Genomic DNA, 25,269 nt, shown 5'->3' on the forward strand with positions numbered 1-25,269 from the left:
GCTGGCATATTGAATGTAGCACTTTCACAGCATCATCTTTTAGGATTTGAAATAGCTCAACTGGTATTTCATCATCTCCACTAGCTTTGTTGCTGAAGGAGATCGATCCTGGGTGTTCATTGGAAGGACTGATGCTAAACCTGAAACTCCAATACTTTGGCCACCTCATGCGATGAGTTGACTCACTGGAAAAGACTCTGATGCTGGGGAGGATTGGGGATGGGAGGAGAAGGGGACGACAGAGAATGAGATGGCTGGATGGCATCACTGACTCGATGTACATGAGTTTAAGTGAACTCCGGGAGGTGGTGATGGACAGGGAGGCCTGGCGTGCTGTGATTCATGGGGTCGCAAAGCGACGGTCACGACTGAGCGACTGAACTGAATTGAGCTGAACTAGCTTTGTTTATAGTGATGCTTTCTGAGGCCCACTTGACTTCACATTCCAGGATGTCTGGCTCTAGGTGAATGATCATACCGTTGTGATTATCTGGGTTGTGAAGATCTTTTTTGTACAGTCTTCTGTGTATTCTTGCCACCTCTTAAGATCTTCTGCTTCTGTTAGGTCCATACCATTTCTGTCCTTTATCGAGCCCATTTTTGCATGAAATGTTATTTTGGTATCTCTCATTTTCTTGAAGAGATCTCTAGCCTTTCCCATTCTATTGTTTTCCTCTATTTCTTTGCATTGATCACTGAGGTAGGTTTTCTTATCTCTCCTTGCTATTCTTTGGAACTCTGCATTCATATGCTTATATCTTTCCTTTTCTCCTTTGCTTTTCACTTCTCTTCTTCTCACAGCTATTTGTAAGGCCTCTTCAGACAGCCATCTTGCCTTTTTGCATTTCTTTTTCTTGGGAATGGTTTTGATCCCCGTCTCCTGTATGATGTCACGAACCTCTGTCCATAGTTCATCAGGCACTCTATCTATCAGATCTAATAACTTAAATCTATTTCTCACTTCCACTGTATGGGATTTGATTTAGGTCATACCTGGTGCTCTAGTGGTTTTCTGCACTTTCTTCAATTTAAGTCTGAATTGGCAATAAGGAGTTCATGATCTGAGCCACAGTCACCTCCCGGTCTTGTTTTTCCTGACTGTAGAGAGCTTCTCCATCTTTGGCTGCAAAGAATATAATCAATCTGATTTCGGTTGGCCCTCTGGTGATGTCCATGTGTAGAGTCTTCTCTTGTGTTGTTGGAAGAGGGTGTTTGCTATGATCAATGAGTTCTCTTGGCAAAACTCTATTAGCCTTTGCCCTGCTTCATTCTTTACTCCAAGGCCAAATGTGCCTGCTACTACAGGTGTTTCTTGTCTTCCTACTTTTGCATTCCAGTCCCCTTTAATGAAAAGAATGTCTTTCTTGGATGTTAGTTTTAGAAGGTCTTGTAGATCTTCATAGAACCATTCAACTTCAGCTTCTTCAGCGTTACTGGTCGGGGCATAGACTTGGATTACCGTGATATTGAATGGTTTGCCTTGGAAATGAACAGAGATTCTGTCGTTTTTGAGATTGCATCTGAATACTGCATTTCAGACTCTTTTGTTGACTATGATGGCTACTCTATTTCTTCTAAGGGATTTCTGTCCACAATAGTAGATATAATGGTCATCTGAGTTAAATTCACCCTTTCCAGTCCATTTTAGTTCGCTGACTCCTAGAATGTTGACATTCACTCTTGGCGTCTCCTGTTTGACCACTTCCAATTTACCTTGATTCATGGACCTAACATTCCAGGTTCCTATGCAGTATTGCTCTTTACAGCATCGGATCTTGCTTCCGTCACTAGTCACATCCACAACTGGGTGTTGTTATTGCTTTGGCTCCATCCCTTCATTCTTTCTGGATGTTCTTTACTACTTATTATTAACATAGATGTTCAAATTAGTTTAATGTTAAAAGAGTGTTATTCTACATAAAATATCATGAACTCCATAAGTAACTTTAGCTCCAGATATGCTTTGTATGAATAGTTGGTTTTTTTTTTCACTTTCTTCTTCGTTTCCTGCTCTCTGCCTTTTCTCCCTCACTTCCCGTCTTCCTTTCTTTCCTTTTTTATGGGCTAAATTTATACTTAGCATGTTGTTTTTGTTTAGTTCCTATGTTATGTCTGACTCTTTTGCAATACCATGAACTGTAGCCCACAATGCTCCTCTGTCCATGGGATTTCCCAGGCAAGAATACTGAAGTAGGTTGCCATTTCCTCCTCCAGGATATCCTCGTGACCCAGGGATAGAACCCATGTCTCATACATTAACAGGAGGATTCTTTACCACTGAAACACCAGGGAATAATAGCATAGTCACTAATATTATTCTATCTCAATTCCAGACTGTTAGGAAATACCAATCAGTGTTGAAAGCACCCCAATTGTGGACAAAGTGTAAATTATCTTTTGCAAGCAAACATTGTTATAACTGAGACACAGTCTTTGCCTTGAAAGGTTAATCTGATAAACATTGATTTCTGTGTGGAATTTTCTCTAACCTTTTTCTCATTTTCTGTTTTCCTTCCTTATGTGCTGACTTTGGTGTAGCAGACCACTTGGGGATTGAATTCATGGGTAAGACTAAACAATTTTCTCCTTATATATCCAGAAAAGCTAAGTTCGATAATGTGTATAGTGTTCTTCTTCCTCATCTGATTATAATTGAAATGCCTCACTATCAGATGCTATTAGTAGTAAAAAAAAAAGTTTTTGTCAATTTTTCACTAAGTAGTGGCTCAAAATGAATGACTTAACTACTTATTGAGAAAGCAATTTAATGTTAAGTGCTGCTTTGAAACCTGACAGAAGTTGAATTTGGCTTCTGGCTTTGTTTGCTTTCTTAATTCTCAATTTTCTTATCTTTAAATAGGGGTATACTAGTTTCTATTTTATTACACACATATATTGCTTAACACAATGTCTGTAAAATGACATACGCTCAATAAATGGTAGACAATAATGGTGATGGTTTAAAAATATCAGTTTTTGTTACTTTCTGCTCTTTTTTTTCCCTTTGGCATGGTGAATAATTTGGATACATTTTGGTCAATCTTAATTCTGGAGTATGGGTTCTATTAATGTTTTCATTTACAAAGTTAAAATAATTATTTTGAAAGTATTTGTAGTCTATGGTGTGTTTTTAAAAAGATTAGAATACCTCCCACAGTAATTATTTTCTGTCCTCATAGATAATTACATTAAGAATTGAACATAATTTTCTGAGGATATATTATAATAAAATTATTTAAAAACACATTCCAGAGGGCTGATAGGCATCATGGTACTAGAATGGAAAGATACCTAGGGGTTAAAGTTAGTGAAATTGAAGATCCAAATTTGAATCCAAATTTATAGTTTCTCCTTGATTGGCTTTTGTTGAACTTTAGGTTTTTCTCTTGTATAATATAGATATGAATGCTTGCTTCATACATTTATGTTTATTGTGATAATAACTGTAAATTTCCTTGTATTCATGTATCCATTCATCCATTAATTCAGCAAACATGTATCATTTGCTCACTCTAAGCAAAGAAAAATTCAAAATGCTACAGATAATATAATGAGTAAAAATGGGTGATAAAGTTTGATTTGCTGGAACTGACAGTCTATAAAATTTTCAGATGATAATTAGGGAATAAAACTGATAAATATAAAATTTAGGATTTCTAAGACCTATTTGAGGCAAAACAACATTAGTTCAGAATAGTGTGATAATATCCGGTCTGAATGGCCCTCATCAAAAAGTCTACAAACAATAAATGCTGGAAAGGGTGTGGAGAAAAGGGAATGCTCTTGCACTGTTGATGGGAATGTAAACTGATACAGCCACTATGAAAGACAGTATGAAGATTCCTTTAAAAACTAGGAATAAAACCACCATATGACCTAGCAATTCTACTCCTAAGCATATACCGTGAGGAAACCAAAATTGAAAGAGACACGTGTGTCCCATTGTTCATTGCAGCACTATTTACAATAGCTAGAACATGGAAGCAATCTCGGAGAAGGCAATGGCAAGCCACTCCAGTACTCTTGCCTAGAAAATCCCATGGACGGAGGAGCCTGGTAGGCTGCAGTCCATGGGGTCGCTACGAGTCAGACATGACTGAGCGACTTCACTTTCCCTTTTCACTTTCACACGTTGGAGAAGGAAATGGCAACCCACTCCAGTGTTCTTGCCTGGAGAATCCCAGGGATGGGGGAGCCTGATGGGCTTCCATCTATGGGGTCACACAGAGTCGGACACGACTGAAGTGACTTAGCAGCAGCAGCAGCAGCAGCAGGAAGCAATCTAGATGTCCATCGATGGATGAATGGATAAAAAAGAAGTGGTATATATACAGAATGGAATATTACTCAGCCATAAAAAGGAAGTTTGAATTCAGTTCTAAAGAGGTGGATGCACCTAGAACCTACTATACAGAGTTAAGTGAGTCAGAAAAGAGAAGGATAAATACCATATTCTAACACATATATACGGAATCTAGAAAAATGGTCCTGAAGAATTTATTTTCAGGGCAGCAGTGGAGAAACAGACATAGAGAATAGATTTATGGACATGGGGAGAGGGGAGGAGGGGGTGAGATGTATGGAGAGAGTAACATGGAAACTTACACTGTCGTATGTAAAATAGATAGTCAATGGGAATTTGCTGTATGGCTCAGGAAACTCAAACAGGGGCTCTGTATCAATCTAGAGGGGTGGGATGGGGAGGGAGATGGGAGGAAGTTTCAAAAGGGAGGGGATATATGTATACCTATGGCTGATTCATGCTGAGGTTTGACACAAAACAGCAAAATTCTGTAAAGCAATTTTCCTTCAATAAAAAATAAAGAAAGAATAGTGTGATAATAGAAGATGTGAAATATTGATAGATATTGGAAACATGGCAACAAGTATTTGAAAGGAATTGATGCTGAAATGTAGATAAGGGTGATTATCAGGGATGACTACAAGATTTATAGTTTGCATGTTTAGATAAAATGTGGGTCCATTTTCTGAAAAATAAGACTAAAAAACAAATTTATGGGAGATTTTTACTAGATTAGGTTTGGAAATTTTGAATTCTTGGTACCTTTTTTGTGTCTGGTGGAAGATATTGATAGTTATATTTTTTATAAGTTTTGAGAGTTAGTTAGAAATCAGTGATTACATATTTATATTAAAACTGATATTCCTGTTGTATGATATTACTTGTTAGTGCTTTATTATCTAAGTATTAGATCACAGAAAAAACAGATAGCTTAGTTTCTGCAGATTTGAGGTTTTGCTAGATAGATGTGATGAAAGTTTATAAGGACAATGAAATTCAAGGTAATATTGAAATGAAACATCACAGACTATAAGATAGGTATGTAATGAAATCAATAAAGAATGCATAATTTGAATGGAATTAATGAATAGTTACCATGTATGCCCTCAAACAAATTGTTGGCATGAAGAGCTTGTAGTCATATGGACTAGGAATTACAGGAAATTGTGGATATGGTGATGTGGTAGAGTATAAATTTTTGAGAAAGATATGTGGTTTGTACTTTCCTCTTTTACTGGTGATGATGGGCTATAGCAGCATGGAAGACAGTATCAACGGTCATTTGAGGATAGCAAGTACTTAATCTAATCAGTAGAGAAATGTTCTCCATCATATGGTGATGATTGCTGGCTCAGAGAAGAAAGGCTCCAGAAGTTATATAGTAGAACAACTGTAGACATAGGAAACAAGGCCTGGTGGTATGTGGGACTGGCGTAGCATTAAACTCCACAATCAGTGTGGCCATGGTTATAGTAAATTAAACTTGCTACACCAATGATAATTATTGTTATTGAAAGAAACAGATGAGTCATTATCCTATTGAGCTTTCCCTGAGGATTTTCACTGGCACTGATACCTTACAGTATAATGATTTGCTGTGGAATCAAGATATGTATTATGAGGTCTGTTTTAAAACATTCAAAATCATTTAGTTACCAGTAGGCAAAAATAAGAAGCTATTGTCTCATTCATCTATGTGAATCTCAAGTCTAACTGGTGTTATAATGAGGCTTACAAAAGTTGATGCCAAAGCATAACTTTAAAGACAGGGTGCTCAGGGCTGGTGCACTGGGGTGACCCTGAGGGATGGGATGGGGAGAGAGGTGGGAGGGGGTTCAGGATGAGGAACACGTGTACACCCATGGCTGATTCATGTGAATGTATGGCAAAAACCACCACAATATTGTAAAGTATTTAGCCTCCAATTAAAATAAATTAATTAATTTAAAAAAAAAAAAGACTCACAGGGAATGGATTCTCAATGTGCAAATATCTGACTCCAGCAACCGAGTTTGCCTTGGAGGGAACTGGTTGGCTAAAGGCAAGAATTAAAGCAAGTACTTCGTATGCATATAGATAATGGCAAATAATGGAGTATTCTGAAAGGTGAATAGGTTTACAGACTTAATGAATAAACTGTTTTCACTGACCTCATTAATTCTAGACACTATTCACCCCCATACATTCCTCTAACTGAATGTGTAATATTCTGTGCCCTGCTTTTGGGATAAGTATTTTTGAGATTCAACTCATAATTTTAAAATCCACATGGGTTACTTCACTCTGTATAATTGGCTCCAATTTCATCCACCTCATTAAAACTGATTCAAATGCATTCTTTTTGATGGCTGAAAAATACTCCATTGTGTATATGTACCAAAGTTTTCTTATCCATTCATCTGCAGATGGACATCTAGGTTGCTTCCATGTCCTGGCTATTATAAACAGAAGAACATCAATACTGTATATTAACGCATATATATGGAATTTAGAAAGATGGTAACCTGAACCCTGTATAAGAGACTGCAAAAGAGACATAGGCATATAGAACAGTCTTTGGGACTCTGTGGGAGAGGGTGAAGGTGGGATGATTGGGGAGAATGGAATTGTAGCATGTATATTATCATAAGTGACCAGTCCAGGTTCGACGCATAAATTTTCCTCTGTTCATTTCTTTGCATTTGTGCTTTTTCAATAAAAATACTTTTAACTGATGTAAAATAAATAAATAAATAAATAAAAAATAAAAATTAAAAAAAAATAAATAAAATAAAATCCACATGGGTAAAATTGTTCCATGGAAGATGATATCATTCTAATACTACAGCATCTCTAGGTACAAATTAAGCTGGTTAGCAAATATATAGGTATACTCTCTAGAAATTTAATTATGTCAGTTTATTGGTGTGCCTTACAAATAATCAGTGTCAGTTCTGTATTAATGAATTCCAGAATACCTTTGTTCTCACCATTCATCATCCTTGCTTTGGGTAATGCAAATTTCATCTTTCCTTGGGTTGGAACATAGATCATAAGGCGACACTCCTTAAAAAATAAAAATAAAAAATAGGATTTGGCTGAACCAGGTCTTTTTTTTTTTTTAATATGGAACGCGTCACGAATTTGCATGTCATCCTTGCGCAGAGGCCATGCTAATCTTCTCTGTATCATTCAAATTTTAGTATATGTGCTGCCGAAGCGATCACTGCACCAGATCTTAGTGGCAGCACTTGGGCTGTTTGATCTTCATTGTGGCATGTAGGATCTTTGGTTGTGGCATTTGAATTCTTTAGATGTGGCATGATCTTACTCATACATCTTTTCCCCAGTTCTTTGTGTTCCTAGTGGCCATGGCAGATGTGCACTCAGTGATCAAACTCAAAACCCGAACACATCAACTTCAACAAATTCTTATTTATAGCTGCTGCTGCTGCTGCTGCTGCTAAGTCACTTCAGTCGTGTCCGACTCTGTGTGACCCCATAAACGGAAGCCCACCAGGCTCCCCCGTCCCTGGGATTCTCCAGGCAAGAACACTGGAGTGGGTTGCCATTTCCTTCTCCAAGTGTGTGAAAGTGAAAAGTGAAGTCGCTCAGTCATGTCCGACCCTTAGCGACCCCACGGACTGCAGCCTACCAGGCTCCTCCATCCATGGGATTTTCTAGGCAAGAGCAGAGAACTGCAAATCATATGCTTCAAGAATTCTATTACTAGTTAATTATCATACATTTATCACACTAACTATATGCTAAATGTATAAGATATGGAAAATGCAGGTGTATAATCCACATCCCTTAATGACCAAAGACTCCGAAACTAAAAATAGAGAAAGCTACACATAATTGAGGTGATATAACAAGTGCTATTAAGATGCACAGGCAGAAAAACCAATGCACAGGCAAAATACGATGAAAGAAAAAAATAAATAAAAATGAAAGCCACTAAATGGGCTTAGGAAATTTAGAAACATCTTCCTGGTGATAAGAGGAAGTAGCAAGGGGGAGGAATTCAAGCTGGGTACTAGGGAGGGTTGGGGGCAGGAGGAGAAGGGGATGACAGAGGATGAGATGGCTGGATGGCATCACCGCCTCGAGGGACATAAGTTTGAGTGAACTCCGGGAGTTGGTGATGGACAGGGAGGCCTGGCGTGCTGTGATTCATGGGGTCGCAAAGAGTCGGACATGACTGAGAGACTGAACTGAACTGAACCAGCCAAAGTGAATAAACTGTATCAAGTCCAAATCTATACTACCTTCTCTTTCCTTCTACTTAGTCAGAACCTTTCTATTTTGGTCTCTCTATCTGGGCCTCTTAGCTCCCTAGTGTCACTATGAACTGATGAGGACATTAACTTCAGTAAAAACACTTCACCAAAAAGCGTCTTGGATTGATTTTTTAATTTTGAAGAAAAATTATCCTGTTGAATACGCCATGCCAAACCTAATGTCCATAAAACTGTTAGCACTCAAAAGTATTTTTCTGTAAATATATTCATGAATTTTTCTAATGATGCAACTTGGGTTGGAACAATGAAATTTCAACAAACAGATACTGCTTTAGAATGTTAATCAATTCAGTCAGTTCAGTCACTCCTTCGTGTCTGGCTCTTTGTGACCCCATGAACCGCAGCATGCCAGGCCTTCCTGTCCATCACCAACTCCCGGAGTTCACTCAAACTCATGTCCATTGTGTCAGTGATGCCATCCAGCCATCTCATCCTCTGTCTTCCCCTTCTCCTCCTGCTTTCAATCTTTCCCCAAATCAGGGTCTTTTCCAGTGAGTCATCTCTTCGCATCAGGTGGCCAAAGTATTGGTGTTTCAACTTCAACATCAGTCCTTTCAATGAACACCCAGGACTGATCTCCTTTAGGTTGGACTGGTGGGATCTCTTTGCAGTCCAAGGGACTCTCAAGAGTCTTCCCCAGCACCACAGTTCAAAAGCATCACTTCTTCAGCACTCAGCTTTCTTTATAGTCCAACTCACATCCATACATGACTACTGGAAAAACCATAGCCTTGACTAGATGGACCTTTGTTGGCAAAGTAATGCCTCTGCTTTTTATGCTGTCTAGGTTGGTCAAAACTTTCTTTCCAAGGAGTAAGCATCCTTTAATTTCATGGCTTCAGTCACCATCTGCAGTGATTTTGGAACCCAGAAAAACAAAGTCAGCCACTGTTTCCACTGTTTCCCCGTCTATTTGCCATGAAGTGATGGGACCGGATGCCATGATCTTTGTTTTCTGAATGTTGAGCTTTAAGCCAACTTTTTCACTCTCCTTTTTCACTTTCATCAAGAGGCTCTTTAGTTCTTCTTCACTTTCTGCCATAAGGGTAGTAGTATCTGCATATCTGAGGTTATTGATATTTCTCCCAGCAATCTTGATTCCAGCTTGTGCTTCCTCCAGCCCAGCGTTTCTCATGGCGTACTCTGCATATAAGTTAAATAAGTAGGGTGAAAATATACAGCCTTGATGGACTCCTTTTCCTATTTGGAACCAGTCTGTTGTTCCATGTCCAGTTCTAACTGTTGCTTCCTGACGTGCATACAGATTTCACAAGAGGCAGGTCAGGTGGTCTGTTATTCCCATCTCTTTAGAATGTAGTATCAGCTTAAAAAATACAGTTAACTGACATAGTTAGGAAAGGCATTTGAAGGTGTGTAAAAATGCAAAGTTGTTTGTAAAAAAATTAAAAGACTTGTATTAAACTAATAATCAAAAATATTTCTTGAATTAATGATGTAACCTACTCATTCATGCATGCATGAGAGAGGAATATATAAAGTCAGATATTCAAACTTTTCCTCATAGCATGGATAGATTAGGAGATGTTATAGACAAAGTTTTTTGTAAGCACAAGTGTTTGTTCAGCTGTGTGAGAAATGCAACCAGTCATCCAGAGGAGACAGTTGGCTAAAGGGCATGTCAGACTGGTCAAGTCTGGAAGGTGCATCGATCATGAAGAGGGATTTCTTAACTGAGAAATTATCTTGCTATTCTGTCTGGTGCTCTGTCATGGAGCATATCTCATTATAGCCATTTGAGCTCTTTGTTACACAGCCATGCCACTGATGAATATGATATTCTAGGCATTAAAAATGCTCATATAAAAGCAAGTGCATTGCCATTTGCAAACGTATTACCAAACCATAGGAAGAGCTAAATATTGTGTGGGAGATCTTTTATGCAATTTTTTTTCATACTCATATGGAAAAATAAAATGAAGTCTGTCAGTTAAATGTCTTGTTTGTGCTTTGATGTTGTGTTTAGGATAGCATAATATATGTATGAAGTCTAAGTAAATGCTTGTATATTTATTTTAAATCAAAAGATTTATAAAATTTGGGACAAGTTTTTTTTTAAACTATAATCTAAAAAAGATATTCTAAAATACTCCTGCATTTTCAAGCTAAAATAAAAAGACAAAAGGAAGAAATACTGAGTTTTCTATAAGCAGAGAGTTAGAAATGTCTATCGTCTAAAGTATGTGTATAGGTTCAGAAATGAGAACATTATTACTTTAAACTTTTCAGTTCAGTCACTCAGTTGTGTCTAACTCTTGGACTGCAGCTCGCCAGATTTCCCTGTCCATCACCAACTCCTGGATGGAACTACTCAAATTTATGTTCATCGAGTTGGTAATGCCATCCAGTCATCTCATCCTCTGTTGCCCCCTTCTCCTCCTGCCTTCAATCTTTCCCAGCATCAGGGTTTTTTTCCAATGAATCAGTTATTTGCATCAGGTGGCCAAAATATTGTAGCTTCAGCTTCAGCATCAGTCCTTCCAATGAGTATTCAGGACTGATTTCCTTTAGGATTTCAAAGTTCAGACTTTACCATATATTTAATATCTCTTCATTCCTTAATGTAAAAAAAAATAGTTTTAGAATATTTCAGTAATCTCTAAAGAGGATTTCCTGACAAATGAACAGTTTCTAATTCTGTTTGCTGCTAAGTCACTTTAGTTGTGTCCGACTCTGTGCAACCCTGGGATTCTCCAGGCAAGAACACTGGAGTGGGTTGCCATTTCCTTCTCCAATGAATGACAGTGAAAAGTGAAAGTGAAGTCCCTCAGTCTTGTCTGACTGTTCGCGACCCCATGGACTGCAGTCTACCAGGCTCCTCTGTCCATGGGATTTTCCAGTCAAGAGTACTGGAGTGGGGTGCCATTGCCTTCTCCCCTAATTCTGTTTCAGTCAGTTCAGTTCAGTTCAGTCGCTCAGTCGTGTCTGACTCTCCGCGACCCCATGAATCACAGCACGCCAGGCCTCCCTGTCCATCACCAACTCCCGGAGTACACTCAAACTCATGTCCACAGAGTCGGTGATGCCATCCAGCCATCTCATTCTCCGTCGTCCCCTTCTCCTCCCGCCCCCAACCTTTCCCAGCATCAGAGTCTTTTCCAGTGAGTCAACTCGTCGCATGAGGTGGCCAATTCTGTTTAGATGGTGCAAATAGGGATACTTTCTTTAAAGCTATGCTGCTTATTCTGAATGACTTGGTGTGTTCCTTTAAATCTAACAAACTCATATGTCAGTCAAATGAATTCATGTGTATGCCCTAATTTATGAGGCGTTAGACATATAGTAGTGAGGAACCCCTTCTTTGGGCTGAAATCTCTGAATTAGACTTATTTGGGACAGAAATGTTTATATTCACTTGACTATATCATATTATCTTATAAAATAAAATGGTAATTTATGGGTAAATGTGTTTGTAGAGGGTATTAATTCAAATGTGTTCATTCAAAAGGGTATTTGTTTAGTTTTTTCTTATATTAAATCACATGAAAAAGAAGGTATCTCAGAGTACTATTTTAACATTATTTAATGCTTGACATGTGCCACCAGATTTATATTAGTTCATTGTACTCTCAAACACTTGCATGAGGTAGAAACTATTTTTATCCTTAACTTATAAACGACAAACTGATGTCTGTTTAGGTGAAATATCTCATCCAAAGAGCAAGGAATTGGCAAAACAGTATATGAATCAAAGTCTATCTTCCTCTAGAGTTCTATTTTTAAATTCTTTATTATTGTGGTAAAAGTTATATAATACAAAGCATACTATTTTAATCATATTTAATTATGTATTCTAGGGCACTAAGTATATTCAAGTTGTTGTGCAATTTTCACCATCATTCATCTCCCAAATTTTTCACCTTCCTAAACTGAAATTCTGTCACTATTAAACACTAGCTCCCTGTCTCCCCACTCACCTTCAAGACTCAGCCCCTGGCATCTACTAATGTATTTTCTGACTCTATGAATTTGACTATTCTAGGTATCTCATATAAATGGAATCAAACAGTATTCCTCTGCATCTAATGTATATTGGAATGAATTTTTACCTTAATATATGTCCTACAAACAGATGGTACTTTCTTGCTTTTACCCCTATGCCATACAGTAAGTTTTCAGTAGTTATCAATTTTATACATAGTATCAGTAGTGTATATGTGTCAATCTCCCAATTTGTCCCAGCCCTCTTTCCCCCCTCCTTGGTGTCCATACCTTTGTTCTCTACATCTGTGTCTATATTTCTGCTTTGCAAACAGATTCGTCTTTACTATTTTTCTAGATTTCACATATATGTATTAATATACGGTATTTGTTTTTCTCTTTCTGACTTACTTCATTATGTAAGCAGTCTCTGCTGCTGCTAAGTCACTTCAGTCATGTCTGACTCTGTGTGACCCCATAGACAGCCTCCTACCAGGCTTCCCCATCCCTGGGATTCTCCAGGCAAGAGCACTGGAGTGGGTTGCTATTTCCTTCTCCAATGCGTGAAAGTGAAGTCGCTCAGTCATGTCCGACTCTTAGCGACCCCATGGACTGCAGCCTACCAGGCTCCTCCGTCCATGGGGTTTTCCAGGCAAGAGTACTGGAGTGGGGTGCCATTGCCTTCTCCAATAACAGTCTCTAGATCCATCCATATCTCTGCAAATGGCACAATTTTGTTCCTTTTTATAACTGAATAATATTCCATTGTGTGTGTGTGTATACCACATCTTCTTTATTCATTCCTCCATTGGTGTACATTGAGGTTGCGTCCATGTCCTAACTATTTTAAATAGTGCTGCAATGAATATTGGGATTCATGCGTCTCTTATGAATTATGGTTCTCTGATAGTATTTGCCCAGGAGTGGTATTGCTGGGTCATATGGCAGTTCTATTTTATTTTTTTATGGCACCTCAATTATGTTCTCCATAGTGTCTGTATCAATTTTCATCCCCACCAACAGTGTAAGAGGATTAACTTTTCTCCACTCCCTCTCTAACATTTATTGTTTGTAGATTTTTTGATGATCGCCCTTCTGACCAGCGTGAAGTAGTACCTGATTGTAGTTTTGATTTGCATTTCTCTAATAATTAGTGATGTTGAGCATTTTTCATGTGCCTTTTGGTTATTTGTATGTCTTCTTTGGAGAAATGCCTATTTAGGTCTTCCACAGAGTTCTTGAATTCTACTAGTGGCTTGCTGTTGAATGCGTAACACAGTGAGGGGTTCTGATAACTGAGAGAGGTTGTACTCCAGCAGTGTTTCAACTGACAATGAAATTTGTATCTAGCCCTAAAGTTTAGAGGTAATGTTTTTCAAGTACCATGAGGTCATAAGAATCTTAGGTAATAATTCGCATAAGTGACAAACAATGAAAATGAACCAGATGCCAGTTTATAGTTTTACATTCAGAATTTTAACCGCCATGTGTGACAGAATGCTCCTATTGGCTGATAGTTTCTGTATCTCACAGAAAATAATCTACAGAAGTTGTATTATATTGGGAAGTTTCTTAATGATAAAGACGATTGAGTGGCATTACTTCAGTACCTCTACTATTGAATGCCATTGTGATATGAAAGCCTCGCACATCCATCTCTGACATGTGCCAAATGGGAATAGTGAGTTGAACCATGTTCCCAATGATTTCCCAAAATGCTGCTTAAGAAACAGTCTTATTTTCTCAGTTATTTTTCTCTTCAGCAGTATGACCAATCCCTCTCTTTACACTAGGAATTTTTAAATGTAAATTTAAATATAAATTTTTAAATGTAAATTAAATGTAAATATAAATTTTTAAATGTAAGAGCTAACAATTCAGTTCTCTTAATCACAAACATCTCCAAGTCTCCTTCCTTCCTTCCTCCCTTCCTTCCTTTTAATAAAGAGATACCTTGATTTGACTTGTTCTTCCTCAAAACTTCCTAACCAGGTGTGTAAGGATAATATTTTGGCTTTATATGTATGATTAATTTAACATTAGTCATTAGTACATATTGGTACCTCCAGTGGTTAGAAGTAAAAGTCTCTAAACAAAGTCAGACTACTTCATCAAATAAACTAAATTCATAATTTTAGTTTATTTTAAACATTTTTCAGATGGGGTCAGATTCTTTCAGTTATCTTCCATGAGGAATGGCTATAATCATGACATTACTTTGCCAAACAAAGTCCGTCTAGTCAAGGCAATGGTTTTTCCCGTGGTCATGTATGGATGTGAGAGTTGGACTGTAAAGAAAGCTGATCGCCGAAGAATCGATGCTTTTGAACTGTGGTGCTGGAGAAGACTCTTGAGAGTCCCTTATACTGCAAGGAGATCCAACCAGTCCATTCTAAAGGAGATCAATCCTGGGTGTTCATTGGAAGGACTGATGCTAAAGCTGAAACTGCAATACTTTGGCCACCTCATGAGACGAGTTGACTCACTGGAAAAGACTCTGATGCTGGGAAAGGTTGGGGGCGGGAGGAGAAGGGGACGACGGAGAATGAGATGGCTGGATGGCATCACCGACTCTGTGGACATGAGTTTGAGTGAACTCCGGGAGTTGGTGATGGACAGGGAGGCCTGGAGTGCTGTGATTCATGGGGTTGCGGAGAGTCAGACACGACTGAGCGACTGAACTGAACTGAACTGACACTAGAAAAATATATAGGTATAATAGTTATGGTTTCTACAAAGGAGAGATGGGCATTTATGTAAATATATAAATTTATAGACTGGATTTGGCAAATGAAGTTTTGTACGTAGACACTGAGGAATGTATTTGTTGTGAATTGTTGGAAAAAGCAGGGCTGTTCACTGAAAGATGGCATAGGGCTAATATATTTTTGTTTTATTAATGTTAGGATACTTTTCATAAAGCTGCTGAGGTACTAGATTGGGAGTCTCTGTGTAGGTAGTAACTAAATAGACTTCAGCACAACCTTGGATTGATTCTCATAAACTTTTTTGTAATATAATGAAGCATGAGTTATATCAATTTAATAGTAGGTGGATTTGGGACAATAAAATGCTATATGAAAGATCCAGATCACCCAGGAGTGAAACTTCTGGTTGCTTCTATGGAAATATTTTATAGATTCAGTTCAGTTCAGTTCAGTCGCTCAGTCGTGTCCGACTCTCCGCAACCCCATGAATCACAGCACGCCAGGCCTCCCTGTCCATCACCAACTCCCGGAGTTCACTCAACTCACGTCCACAGAGTCGGTGATGCCATCCAGTCATCTCATTCTCCTCCCCCTCGTCCCCTTCTCCTCCCGCCCCCAACCTTTCCCAGCATCAGAGTCTTTTCCAGTGAGTCAACTTGTCGCATGAGGTGGCCAAAGTATTGCAGTTTCAGCTTTAGCATCAGTCCTTCCAATGAACATCCAGGATTGATCTCCTTTAGAATGGACTGGTTGGATTTCCTTGCAGTATAAGGGACTCTCAAGAGTCTTCTCCAACACCACAGTTCAAAAGCATCGATTCTTTGGCTATCAGCTTTCTTTACAGTCCAACTCTCACATCCATACGTGACCACGGGAAAAACCATTGCCTTGACTAGACGGACCTTGGTTGGCAAAGTAATGTCTCTGCTTTTTAATATACTATCTAGGTTGGTCATAACTTTCCTTCCAAGGAGCAAGCGTCTTTTAATTTCATGGCTGCAATCAGTATCTGCAGTGATTTTGGAGCCCCCAAAAATAAAGTCTGACACTGTTTCCACTGTTTTTCCATCTATTTCCCATGAAGTGATGGGACCAGATGCCATGATCTTTGTTTTCTGAATGTTGAGCTTCAAGCCAACCTTTTCACTCTCCTCTTTCACTTTCATCAAGAGGCTTTTTAGTTCCTCTTCACTTTCTGCCATAAGGGTAGTGTCATCTGCATATCTGAGGTTATTGATATTTCTCCCAGCAATCTTGATTCCAGCTTGTGCTTCTTTAGACACTCATAAAATTACTGAACTTTAAATGAATTATGACTGTATTTAATCAGATGAATTAAAATCTAACAGAAAGGGCTGGATTTTTGAATTGCCAAACTGTATTCAAAAAAATTTGAGATCTTAACCATAATCTAGGTAATTACATTTATATACCAGTTATCTAAAATGTGCAGTAGTTGATAGTAGGTTCTAAACATCTTCTGACATGTTCTAGAAAAAAGAAAAAAGTTTTTTAAAAAAATTCAGATTGTCATTGGAAAGTAAATGCCAAAGTGCTTAAAAAAAACAAATGGACTTTTATATGCAGTTTTCCTTGACCACTGCTTCAGGAACCAGGATGGATCTGCAGAATAGGAGAGAGGGGGAAAAAATGGGTGGCGGATGGAACATCTGAAGGTACAGCATAGTGAAGGTGATACTGCTGCTTCTCAATAAACAGAGTCTATTTCATGGGCTCGCAATGGTTCAGCTAATCAGAATTCACGGAGCCTCTTTAGAAGGTCAGTCTTCATTCCAATCCCAAAGAAAGGCAATGCCAAAGAATGTTCAAACTACCGCACAATTGCAATCATCTCACACGCTAGTAAAGTCATGCTCAAAATTCTCCAAGCCAGGCTTCAGCAATATGTGAACTGTGAACTCCCAGATGTTCAAGCAGATTTTAGAAAAGGCAGAGGCACCAGAGATCAAATTGCCAACATCCGCTGGATCATGAAAAAGGCAAGAGAGTTCCAGAAGAGCATCTATTTCTGCTTCATTGACTATGCCAAAGCCTTTGATTGTGTGGATCACAATAAACTGTGGAAAATTCTGAAAGAGATGGGCATACCAGACCACCTGACCTGCCTCTTGAGAAACCTGTACGCAGGTCAGGAAGCAACAGTCAGAACTGGCCATGGAACAACAGACTGGTTCCAAATAGGAAAAGGAGTACATCAAGGCTGTATATTGTCACCTTGCTTATTTAACTTCTATGCAGAGTACATCATGAGGAACGCTGGGCTGGAAGAAGCACAAGCTGGAATCAAGATTGCTGGGAGAAATATCAATATCTCAGATATGCAGATGACACTCCCCTTATGGCAGAAAGTGAAGAGGAACTCAAAAGCCTCTTGATGAAAGTGAAAGAGGAGAGAGAAAAGGTTGGCTTGAAGCTCAACATTCAAAAAACAAAGATCGTGGCATCTGGTCCCATCACTTCATGGGAAATAGATGGAAAAACAGTAGAAACAGTGTCAAACTTTATTTTTTGGGGCTCCAAAATCATTGCAGATGCTGATTGCAGCCATGAAATTAAAAGACGCTTACTCCTTGGAAGGAAAGTTATGACCAACCTTGATAATATATTAAAAAGCAGAGACATTACTTTACCAACCAAGGTCCATCTAGTCAAGGCTATGGTTTTTCCTGTGGTCATGTATTGATGTGAGAGTTGGACTGTGAAGAAAGCTGATCGCCGAAGAATTGATGCTTTTGAATTGTGGTGTTGGAGAAGACTCTTGAGAGTCCCTTGTACCGCAAGGAGATCCAACCAGTCCATTCTAAGGAAGATCGATCCTGGGTGTTCATTGGAAGGACTGATGCTAAAGCTGAAACTGCAATACTTTGGCCACCTCATGCGATGAGTTGACTCACTGGAAAAGACTCTGATGCTGGGAAAGGTTGAGGGTGGGAGGAGAAGGGAATGACCAAGAATGAGATGGCTGGATGGTATCACCGACTGTGTGGACATGAGTTTGAGTGAACTCCGGGAGTTGGTGATGGACAGGGAGGCCTGGCGTGCTGTGATTCATGGGGTCATGGAGAGTCGGACACGACTGAGCGACTGAACTGACTGACTGACTGACTTTAGAAGGTCAGGCTGTGTGCCTGTCCAGAGCAACACAAAGACAAATAGAAAAGACTCTGAAGAAAGTTTATATTCAGTGTGTGGGACAGACTTGCAAAACTAGTCATTGCAGTTCAGTACAAAAAGGACTTGATGTTTTTGTGATTTATGTATTATTTGAAAAAAATGTGAGAAGTTTCTCAAATATCTGCCAGATGTTAGTACATGGTTCATATTCACACATGTAAATAGGGTTTTAGTTCACATACATGTGGGGAATACTAGGTTCTATACCTTTGTTGTACAATTTCACAAAATCTTTGGTATACTTCTATTCATAATTCTAACAGGGAAAATTATGGGAGGCAACATTTTCTGAATTATTCTTCCAGAGGAGTATGTTTCTTAGAACTAGGATCTTAGGGACCATACTCTTGGTAAATCTTGGGAGAAAGAAACAGAGAGGGAAGAGCATCCACACTTCACTGGAACAGTTGGGAACATCTTTACGTGGAAGAATAAACAGTATTCCTGCAGCTGGGAAATTGTAGAAGGGAATATGAGGGAAAGTAGCAAGGAAGAACACAGATAAGAAAAAAAAGAAAAATGAGACATGAGGTGGGAGGAGGAAGGAAGGTTCAAGAGGGAGGCGACATAGGTGTACCTATGGCTGATTCATGTAAACGTATGGTAGAAACCAACACAATATTGTAAAGCAATTATCCTTCAATTAGAAATAAATAATTTTAAAAAAGAGAGAAAAGAACACAAGGGTTTTAGGAAATGACAAGAAGACCCAGGTAATTGGAGAAAGTAACACACATGAAAGGCAGTGTGGTAGATGGTGTGATTTGGTCAATTATGTCAGAGCAGATTATGATGACCTTGTGATGCCCTTCCAAAGAAGTATAATTTTATCTATTTGTGAGAGAAAGCTGCAGAGGTTTCATGCAGAGAGTGATCAGATTTCATTTAAATAGCTTATTCTGTCAGTAGCTGTGCGTAGAGGTTGCCTGAAGGCACTGCATGCAAAATCCCAGATATTGGGCCAAGCTTGGGATTTTACTTCAAATATTCACCGAAGGCTTACTCTTTGAACAATACTGTTAACATTATATAAAGGAATTTCCATTTATCTGTGTCAAGCAGAGAGAAACGACCAAAGGCAGACACCTGGGGAAGGAGGGGCATGAGGTGCAGTGAGTAAAGCCATGAACATAATGGACTTTGAACTGTGCTTTGAGGCAAGGGTAGGATTTCAGAGATGTGGCTTACAGACCATTCAAGTGTTCTGTGCATCCCTAGAAGTGGGCCAGTGTCCTAGACCAGCAGAACCTCTGGGGTCTAATGCCTGATGATCTGAGGTGGAGCTGACGTAATAGTGACAAAATAAAGTGCACAATAAGTGTAATGTGCTTGAATCATCCCGAAACCGTCCCCTCACCATCTCCCCAGGTCTGTGGAAAAATTGTCTTCCATAAGACTGGTCCCTGGTGCCATAAATGTTGGGGACTGCTACCTTAGAGGATGCTGATTGACCAAGTATCTTCTCATAGACTAGCTCCTAAATTGGTTGTTATCACTTATAAATCTGTGCTTTCTGTTAGAGTCATAATTACAGTTTGAGAAACAGAATAATGGAATAATTTAAGTCATCAAAATAACATAATTCAAGAGCTTTCAACTTTAACTTTCATTCCAGGCACTGATTACAAATGTAAATTTCTTTCAGCCTTAGATATCTGATGAAGTAGTTCTGGGATGGACTCTATGCTCTTAGTTTTTAACATTTGATGTAAGAGATCTCTGTCTATGGGATTCCCAGGTGGTGCTAGTGGTAAAGAACCCACCTGCCAATGCAGGAGATATAAAAGAAATGGGTTCAATCCCTGGGATGGAAAGATCCCCTGGAGAAGGGCATGGTAACCCACTTCAGTATTCTGACCTGGAGAATTCCATGGACAGAGGAACCTGGTGGGCTACAGTTCATGGGGTCACGAAGAGTCTGACATAACTGAAGGGACTTAGCACACAGGCACACATCTCTGTCTACAAGGTGAGAAACTGACATAAAAGGATAGGCAAACTTGACTTACTTCTTTTAGTAAATGTGTAACCTATAGCCTGGGATTCATCATCTCAAATTTTGGAGCTTCCAATCTGTGTTAGAGGGATGATGGCCTTATCAATCTCAAAGGATTGTTGGGAAGATCAAACATCAATACGCAGAGCATAGAAAGCATTTCCTGCAAAGCCTGGCACTTACGTGTTGTTCCTCCTTGGAGCGACTTCAGTGATGTGGATTTCTGATCAAATGATGCAGTTTCCCTTTAGTCTATCTCCGTCACTCTGATTCTTCTGGAAAGGAGAAACTGAACATGAATGTTATCTTTTTTTAAACGTATAGCTCCATAATAACCTGGGGTTCTTTACTTTTATAAAAGATTTTAATTGAATCATAATTTACATACCATAAAATTCACTTGCTTTACTTATACAAGTCAATGATTTTTGGTATATTTGCAGAGTTGTGTAACTACTAACACAGACATAGAGTTGGCATAGAGTTGTGCGTGTGTGTTTGTGTGTGTTTGTATTTGACCGCATGTGGCATGTGAGATCTTAGTTCCATGACCAGGGATCGAACCCATGTCCCATGATTTGTAATAACAGAGTCTTAACCACCAAACCACTAGGGAAGTCCCAACATTAATATTATCTTAAAGAATGGGAGCCATTGTCCAGGGCATTCCAGGGAATGCCATCTAAGTTTTCAGCTTCAGTTCTCTAAAAAGAGCAAAGTCTGTGAATTCTGGAGATCTCTTTTCAAAATTTGGTTCCAAAGAGATGTCATTACACCTTCAGCCCGTTTATGCCTGATGTCTGCATTCCCTTTATTAGTGTTTCCAACAGGACTAGACACCAGTGGAGGAAATCAAGTAAACATTGCTCGTCTAGTCAGACAACCCCCTTACACAGTGTCCTTCATTCCTCTCAAGAGGATTTCATTCACTGTATTTCTTTGGATGAATCTTGAAGCACAAGACTGTACTATGCTAAAAGCATACAGAATATAGTCTGTTTGTATCAATGAAGCTTGCAGGCACTTATGAGAAATGGGGAAAAGAAATTAATAACCTTTGCTGAATATTATGACTTATGGGCAAACTGGGCAATTTCACATGAGTCACACTGTTTTATCTTTCAGAGTTGTCAGATCATGTAGAAAACTACCATAATCTGAGTGGTTGGATTTGTGGTCTGGAAAAAAATAATCCTGTATTCATTTTAGTGGGGTTCCCCTGGTAGCTCAGTCAGAAAAGAATCTGCCTGCAACTCAATAGACCCAGGTTCAATCCCTGGAGGAAAAAATGGCAACCCATTCCATTATTCTTAACTGACAAATCTAATGGACAGAGGATACTGATGGGCTTCAATCCATGGGGTCATGTATGGGCATGGTGATAGCATATTTGAGGAGTTACTTGGTACGTATGCAAGAAATCTGCCCGTATATAGGCTAATGCATCAGTGAAATGACTGTTAATGAAAAACAAAGACAAGTATAGGACAAAAAAAAAAAAGTCTTAAAAACTTGCAAGATAGTTTTTTGGTTTTTTTTTTTTTTTCTCATTGCACACATAAAGAAACAGGTCAGTGGAAGTAAAATCAATATGCCCAGCTGACAAATAGTATAGATGAATTTTATTCCAGATTAAATGTCTCCAAAGCCCAAATTCTTCCCTGGTGCCTCACCATCCACATCTAGAAGATGCTGTGCTCTCTGTAATTGTGATGACTGTCTCTTCCCTTTCTATGTGCTGGGCTCCATGCATACTGAGTTAAGGACATGCATATACCCAACTAGGGCCTCAGCAGTTGAAAGCACATCCTGAGTATAGTCGCCAGACTTAGCAAATAAAATTCAGGTTACCCATATAAATTTGAATTTCAGATACACAACAAATAATTATTTTTAAATTAATTTATTTTTAATTGAAGGATAATTGCTTTAAGGAATTTAATTGTTTTCTGTGAAACCTTAACATGAATCAGCCATAGGTATACATGTGTCCCCTCCCTCTTGAACCTCCCTCCTATCTCCCTCCCCTTCCCACCCCTCTAGGTTGATGCACAGCCCCCATTTGAGTTCATACAACAGTTCAGTCCCATTTGATGCATACAACAAATTCCCATATTGGCTATCTATTTTACATATGGTAATGTAAGTTTCCATGTTATTCTCTCCATACATATCACCCTCTCCTCATGTCCATAAATCTGTTCTCTTTGTTTCTCCATTGCTGCCCTGCAAATAAATTGTTCGATTCCATCTTTCCACATCCCATATATATGTGTTGGTATACAATATTTGTCTTTCTCTTTCTCTTTCTGACATACTTCACTTTGTATAATAGGTTCTAGGTTCATCCAACTCATTAGAACTGACTCAAATGCATTCCATTTTATGGTTGAGTAATATTCCATTATGTATATGTACCACAACTTATTTATCCATTCATCCATTGATGGATATCTAGGTTTCTTCCATGTTCTTGCTATTGTAAATAATGCTGCGTGAACATTGTGGTACATGTGTCTTTCAATTTTGGTTTCCTCAGGGTATATGCCTAGGAGTGGGATTGCTGGGTCATATGGTGGTTTTATTCCTAGTTTTTAAAGAAATCTCCATACCGTCTTCAATAGTGGCTATATCAATTTACATTCCCACCAACAGTTCAAGAGGGTTCCCTTTTCTCCATACCCTCTCCAGCATTTATTGTTTGTAGACTTTTTAATGATGGCCATTCTGACCAGTGTGGGGTGATATCTCATTGGAGTTTTTTTTTTTTCCATTTATTTATTTTTTATTGAAGGATAATTTACAGAATTTTACTGTTTTCTCTCAAACCTCAACACGAATCAGCCATAGTTTTGATTTGCATTTCTCTAATAATGAACAATATTGGCATCTTTTCATTTGTTTGTTAGCCATCTGTTTGTCTTCTTTGGAGAAATATCTGTTTAGGTCTTTTGCCCACTTTTTGATTGGTTTTTTTCTGGTATTGGGTTTTATGAACTACTTCTATTTTGGAAATTAATCCTTTGTCAGTTGTTTCATTTGCTATCATTTTCTCCCATTCTGAGGGTTGTCTTCCCACCTTGTTTAAAGTTTCCTTTGCTCTGAAAAAACTTTTAAGTTTAATTAGGTCCCACTTGTTTACTTTTGCTTTTATTTCCATTACTGTAGGAGGTGGATCATAGAGGATCTTGCTTTGGTTTATGTCATTGAGTGTTCTGCCTATGTTTTCCTCTGAGTTTTATAGTTACTCATCTTCAATTTAGGTCTTTAATCCATTTTGAATTTATCTTTGTGTGAACTGAATGGTGTTAGAAAGTGTTCTAATTTCACTCTTTTACATGTAGCTGTTGAGTTTTCCCAGCACGACTTATTGAAGAGGCTGTCTTTGCCACATTGTATATTCTTGCCTCCTTTGTCAAAAATTAGGTACCCATAGGTTTATTTCTGGGCTTTCTATCCATTCCATTGGTCTATTTTTCTGTTTTTGTGACAATACCATATTGGCTTGATGACTGTAGCTTTGTAGTATAATCTGAAGACAGGAAGGTTGATTCCTCCAGTCTTCTTTCTCAAGACTGCTTTGGCTATTTGCGGTCTTTTGTGTTTCCATATGAATTGTGAAATTTTTTGTTCTAGTTCTGTGAAAAATGTCATTGGTAATTTGATAGGGATCAATCTACAGATCATTGAATCTGTAGATTGCATTTGGTAGTATAGTCATTTTCACAATATTGATTCTTCCTACCCAGGAACATGGAATATCTCTCCATCTGTTTATGTCATCTTTGATTTCTTTTGTCAGCATCTTATAATTTTCTGTATACAGTTCTTTTGTCTCCTTAGGTAGGTTTATTCCTAGATATTTTATTCGTTTTTGTTGCAATGGTGAATGGAATTGATTCCTTAATTTATTTTTCTGATTTTTCATTGTTAGTATAATGGAATGCAAGAGATTTCTGTGTATTGATTTTGTGTCCTGTGGCAGAAAGTGAAGAGGAACTCAAAAGCCTCTTGATGAAAGTGAAAGAGGAGAGTGAAAAGGTTGGCTTGAAGCTCAACATTCAGAAAACAAAGATCATGGCATCTGGTCCCATCACTTCATGGGAAATAGATGGAGAAACAGTGGAAACAGTGTCAGACTTTATTTTTTGGGGGCTCCAAACTCACTGCAGATGCTGATTGCAGCCATGAAATTAAAAGACGCTTACTCCTTGGAAGGAAAGTTATGACCAACCTTGATAATATATTAAAAAGCAGAGACATTACTTTGCCAACAAAGGTCCGTCTAGTCAAGGCAATGGTTTTTCCCGTGGTCATGTATGGATGTGAGAGTTGGACTGTGAAGAAAGCTGATCGCTGAAGAATTGATGCTTTTGAACTGTGGTGTTGGAGAAAACTCTTGAGAGTCCCTTGTACCGCAAGGAGATCCAACCAGTCCATTCTAAGGGAGATCGATCCTGGGTATTCATTGGAAGGAGTGATGCTAAAGCTGAAACTGCAATACTTTGGCCACCTCATGCGACGAGTTGACTCACTGGAAAAGACTCTGATGCTGGGAAAGGTTGGGGGCGGGAGGAGAAGGGGATGACAGAGAATGAGATGGCTGGATTGCATCACCGACTCTGTGGACATGAGTTTGAGTGAACTCCGAGAGTTGGTGATGGACAGGGAGGCCTGGCGTGCTGTGATTCATGGGGTCGCGAGAGTCGGACACGACTGAGCGACTGAACTGACTGACTGACTGAACTGACTGCTAAATTCACTGAATAGCTCTAGCAATTTTCTGATAGTATTTTTAGGGTTTTCTATGTATAGTATCATGTTATCTGCAAACAGCAGAGAGCT

General features: G+C 38.7%; 1 protein-coding gene and 1 non-coding gene across 7 annotated transcripts in view; one reads left to right on the plus strand and one right to left on the minus strand.

Annotated features, from left to right (window-relative positions):
• NRG3 (neuregulin 3) overlaps nucleotides 1-25,269 on the plus strand; it is a 1,266,499-nt gene that overhangs the window by 1,101,316 nt on the left and 139,914 nt on the right. For 4 of the 6 annotated variants that reach the window (XM_088842474.1, XM_088842475.1, XM_055425322.2 and 1 more), the window contains exon 4: nucleotides 2,539-2,565. In XM_088842474.1, coding sequence (XP_088698600.1) covers nucleotides 2,539-2,565 — 27 coding nt within the window. The remainder of the gene's footprint in view (nucleotides 1-2,538; nucleotides 2,566-25,269) is intronic. The other 2 variants (XM_088842477.1, XM_088842478.1) reach the window with 1 other exon arrangement.
• LOC129556089 (U6 spliceosomal RNA) lies at nucleotides 7,403-7,509 on the minus strand. Its single transcript, XR_008685922.2, has one exon. It is a non-coding gene; the product is annotated as a U6 spliceosomal RNA (small nuclear RNA).

The sequence above is a fragment of the Moschus berezovskii genome, chromosome 12 (assembly GCF_049115385.1).
Source record: "Moschus berezovskii isolate FMDL1 chromosome 12, NW_MosBer_1.0, whole genome shotgun sequence".
Taxonomy (NCBI): Eukaryota; Metazoa; Chordata; class Mammalia; order Artiodactyla; family Moschidae; genus Moschus; species Moschus berezovskii.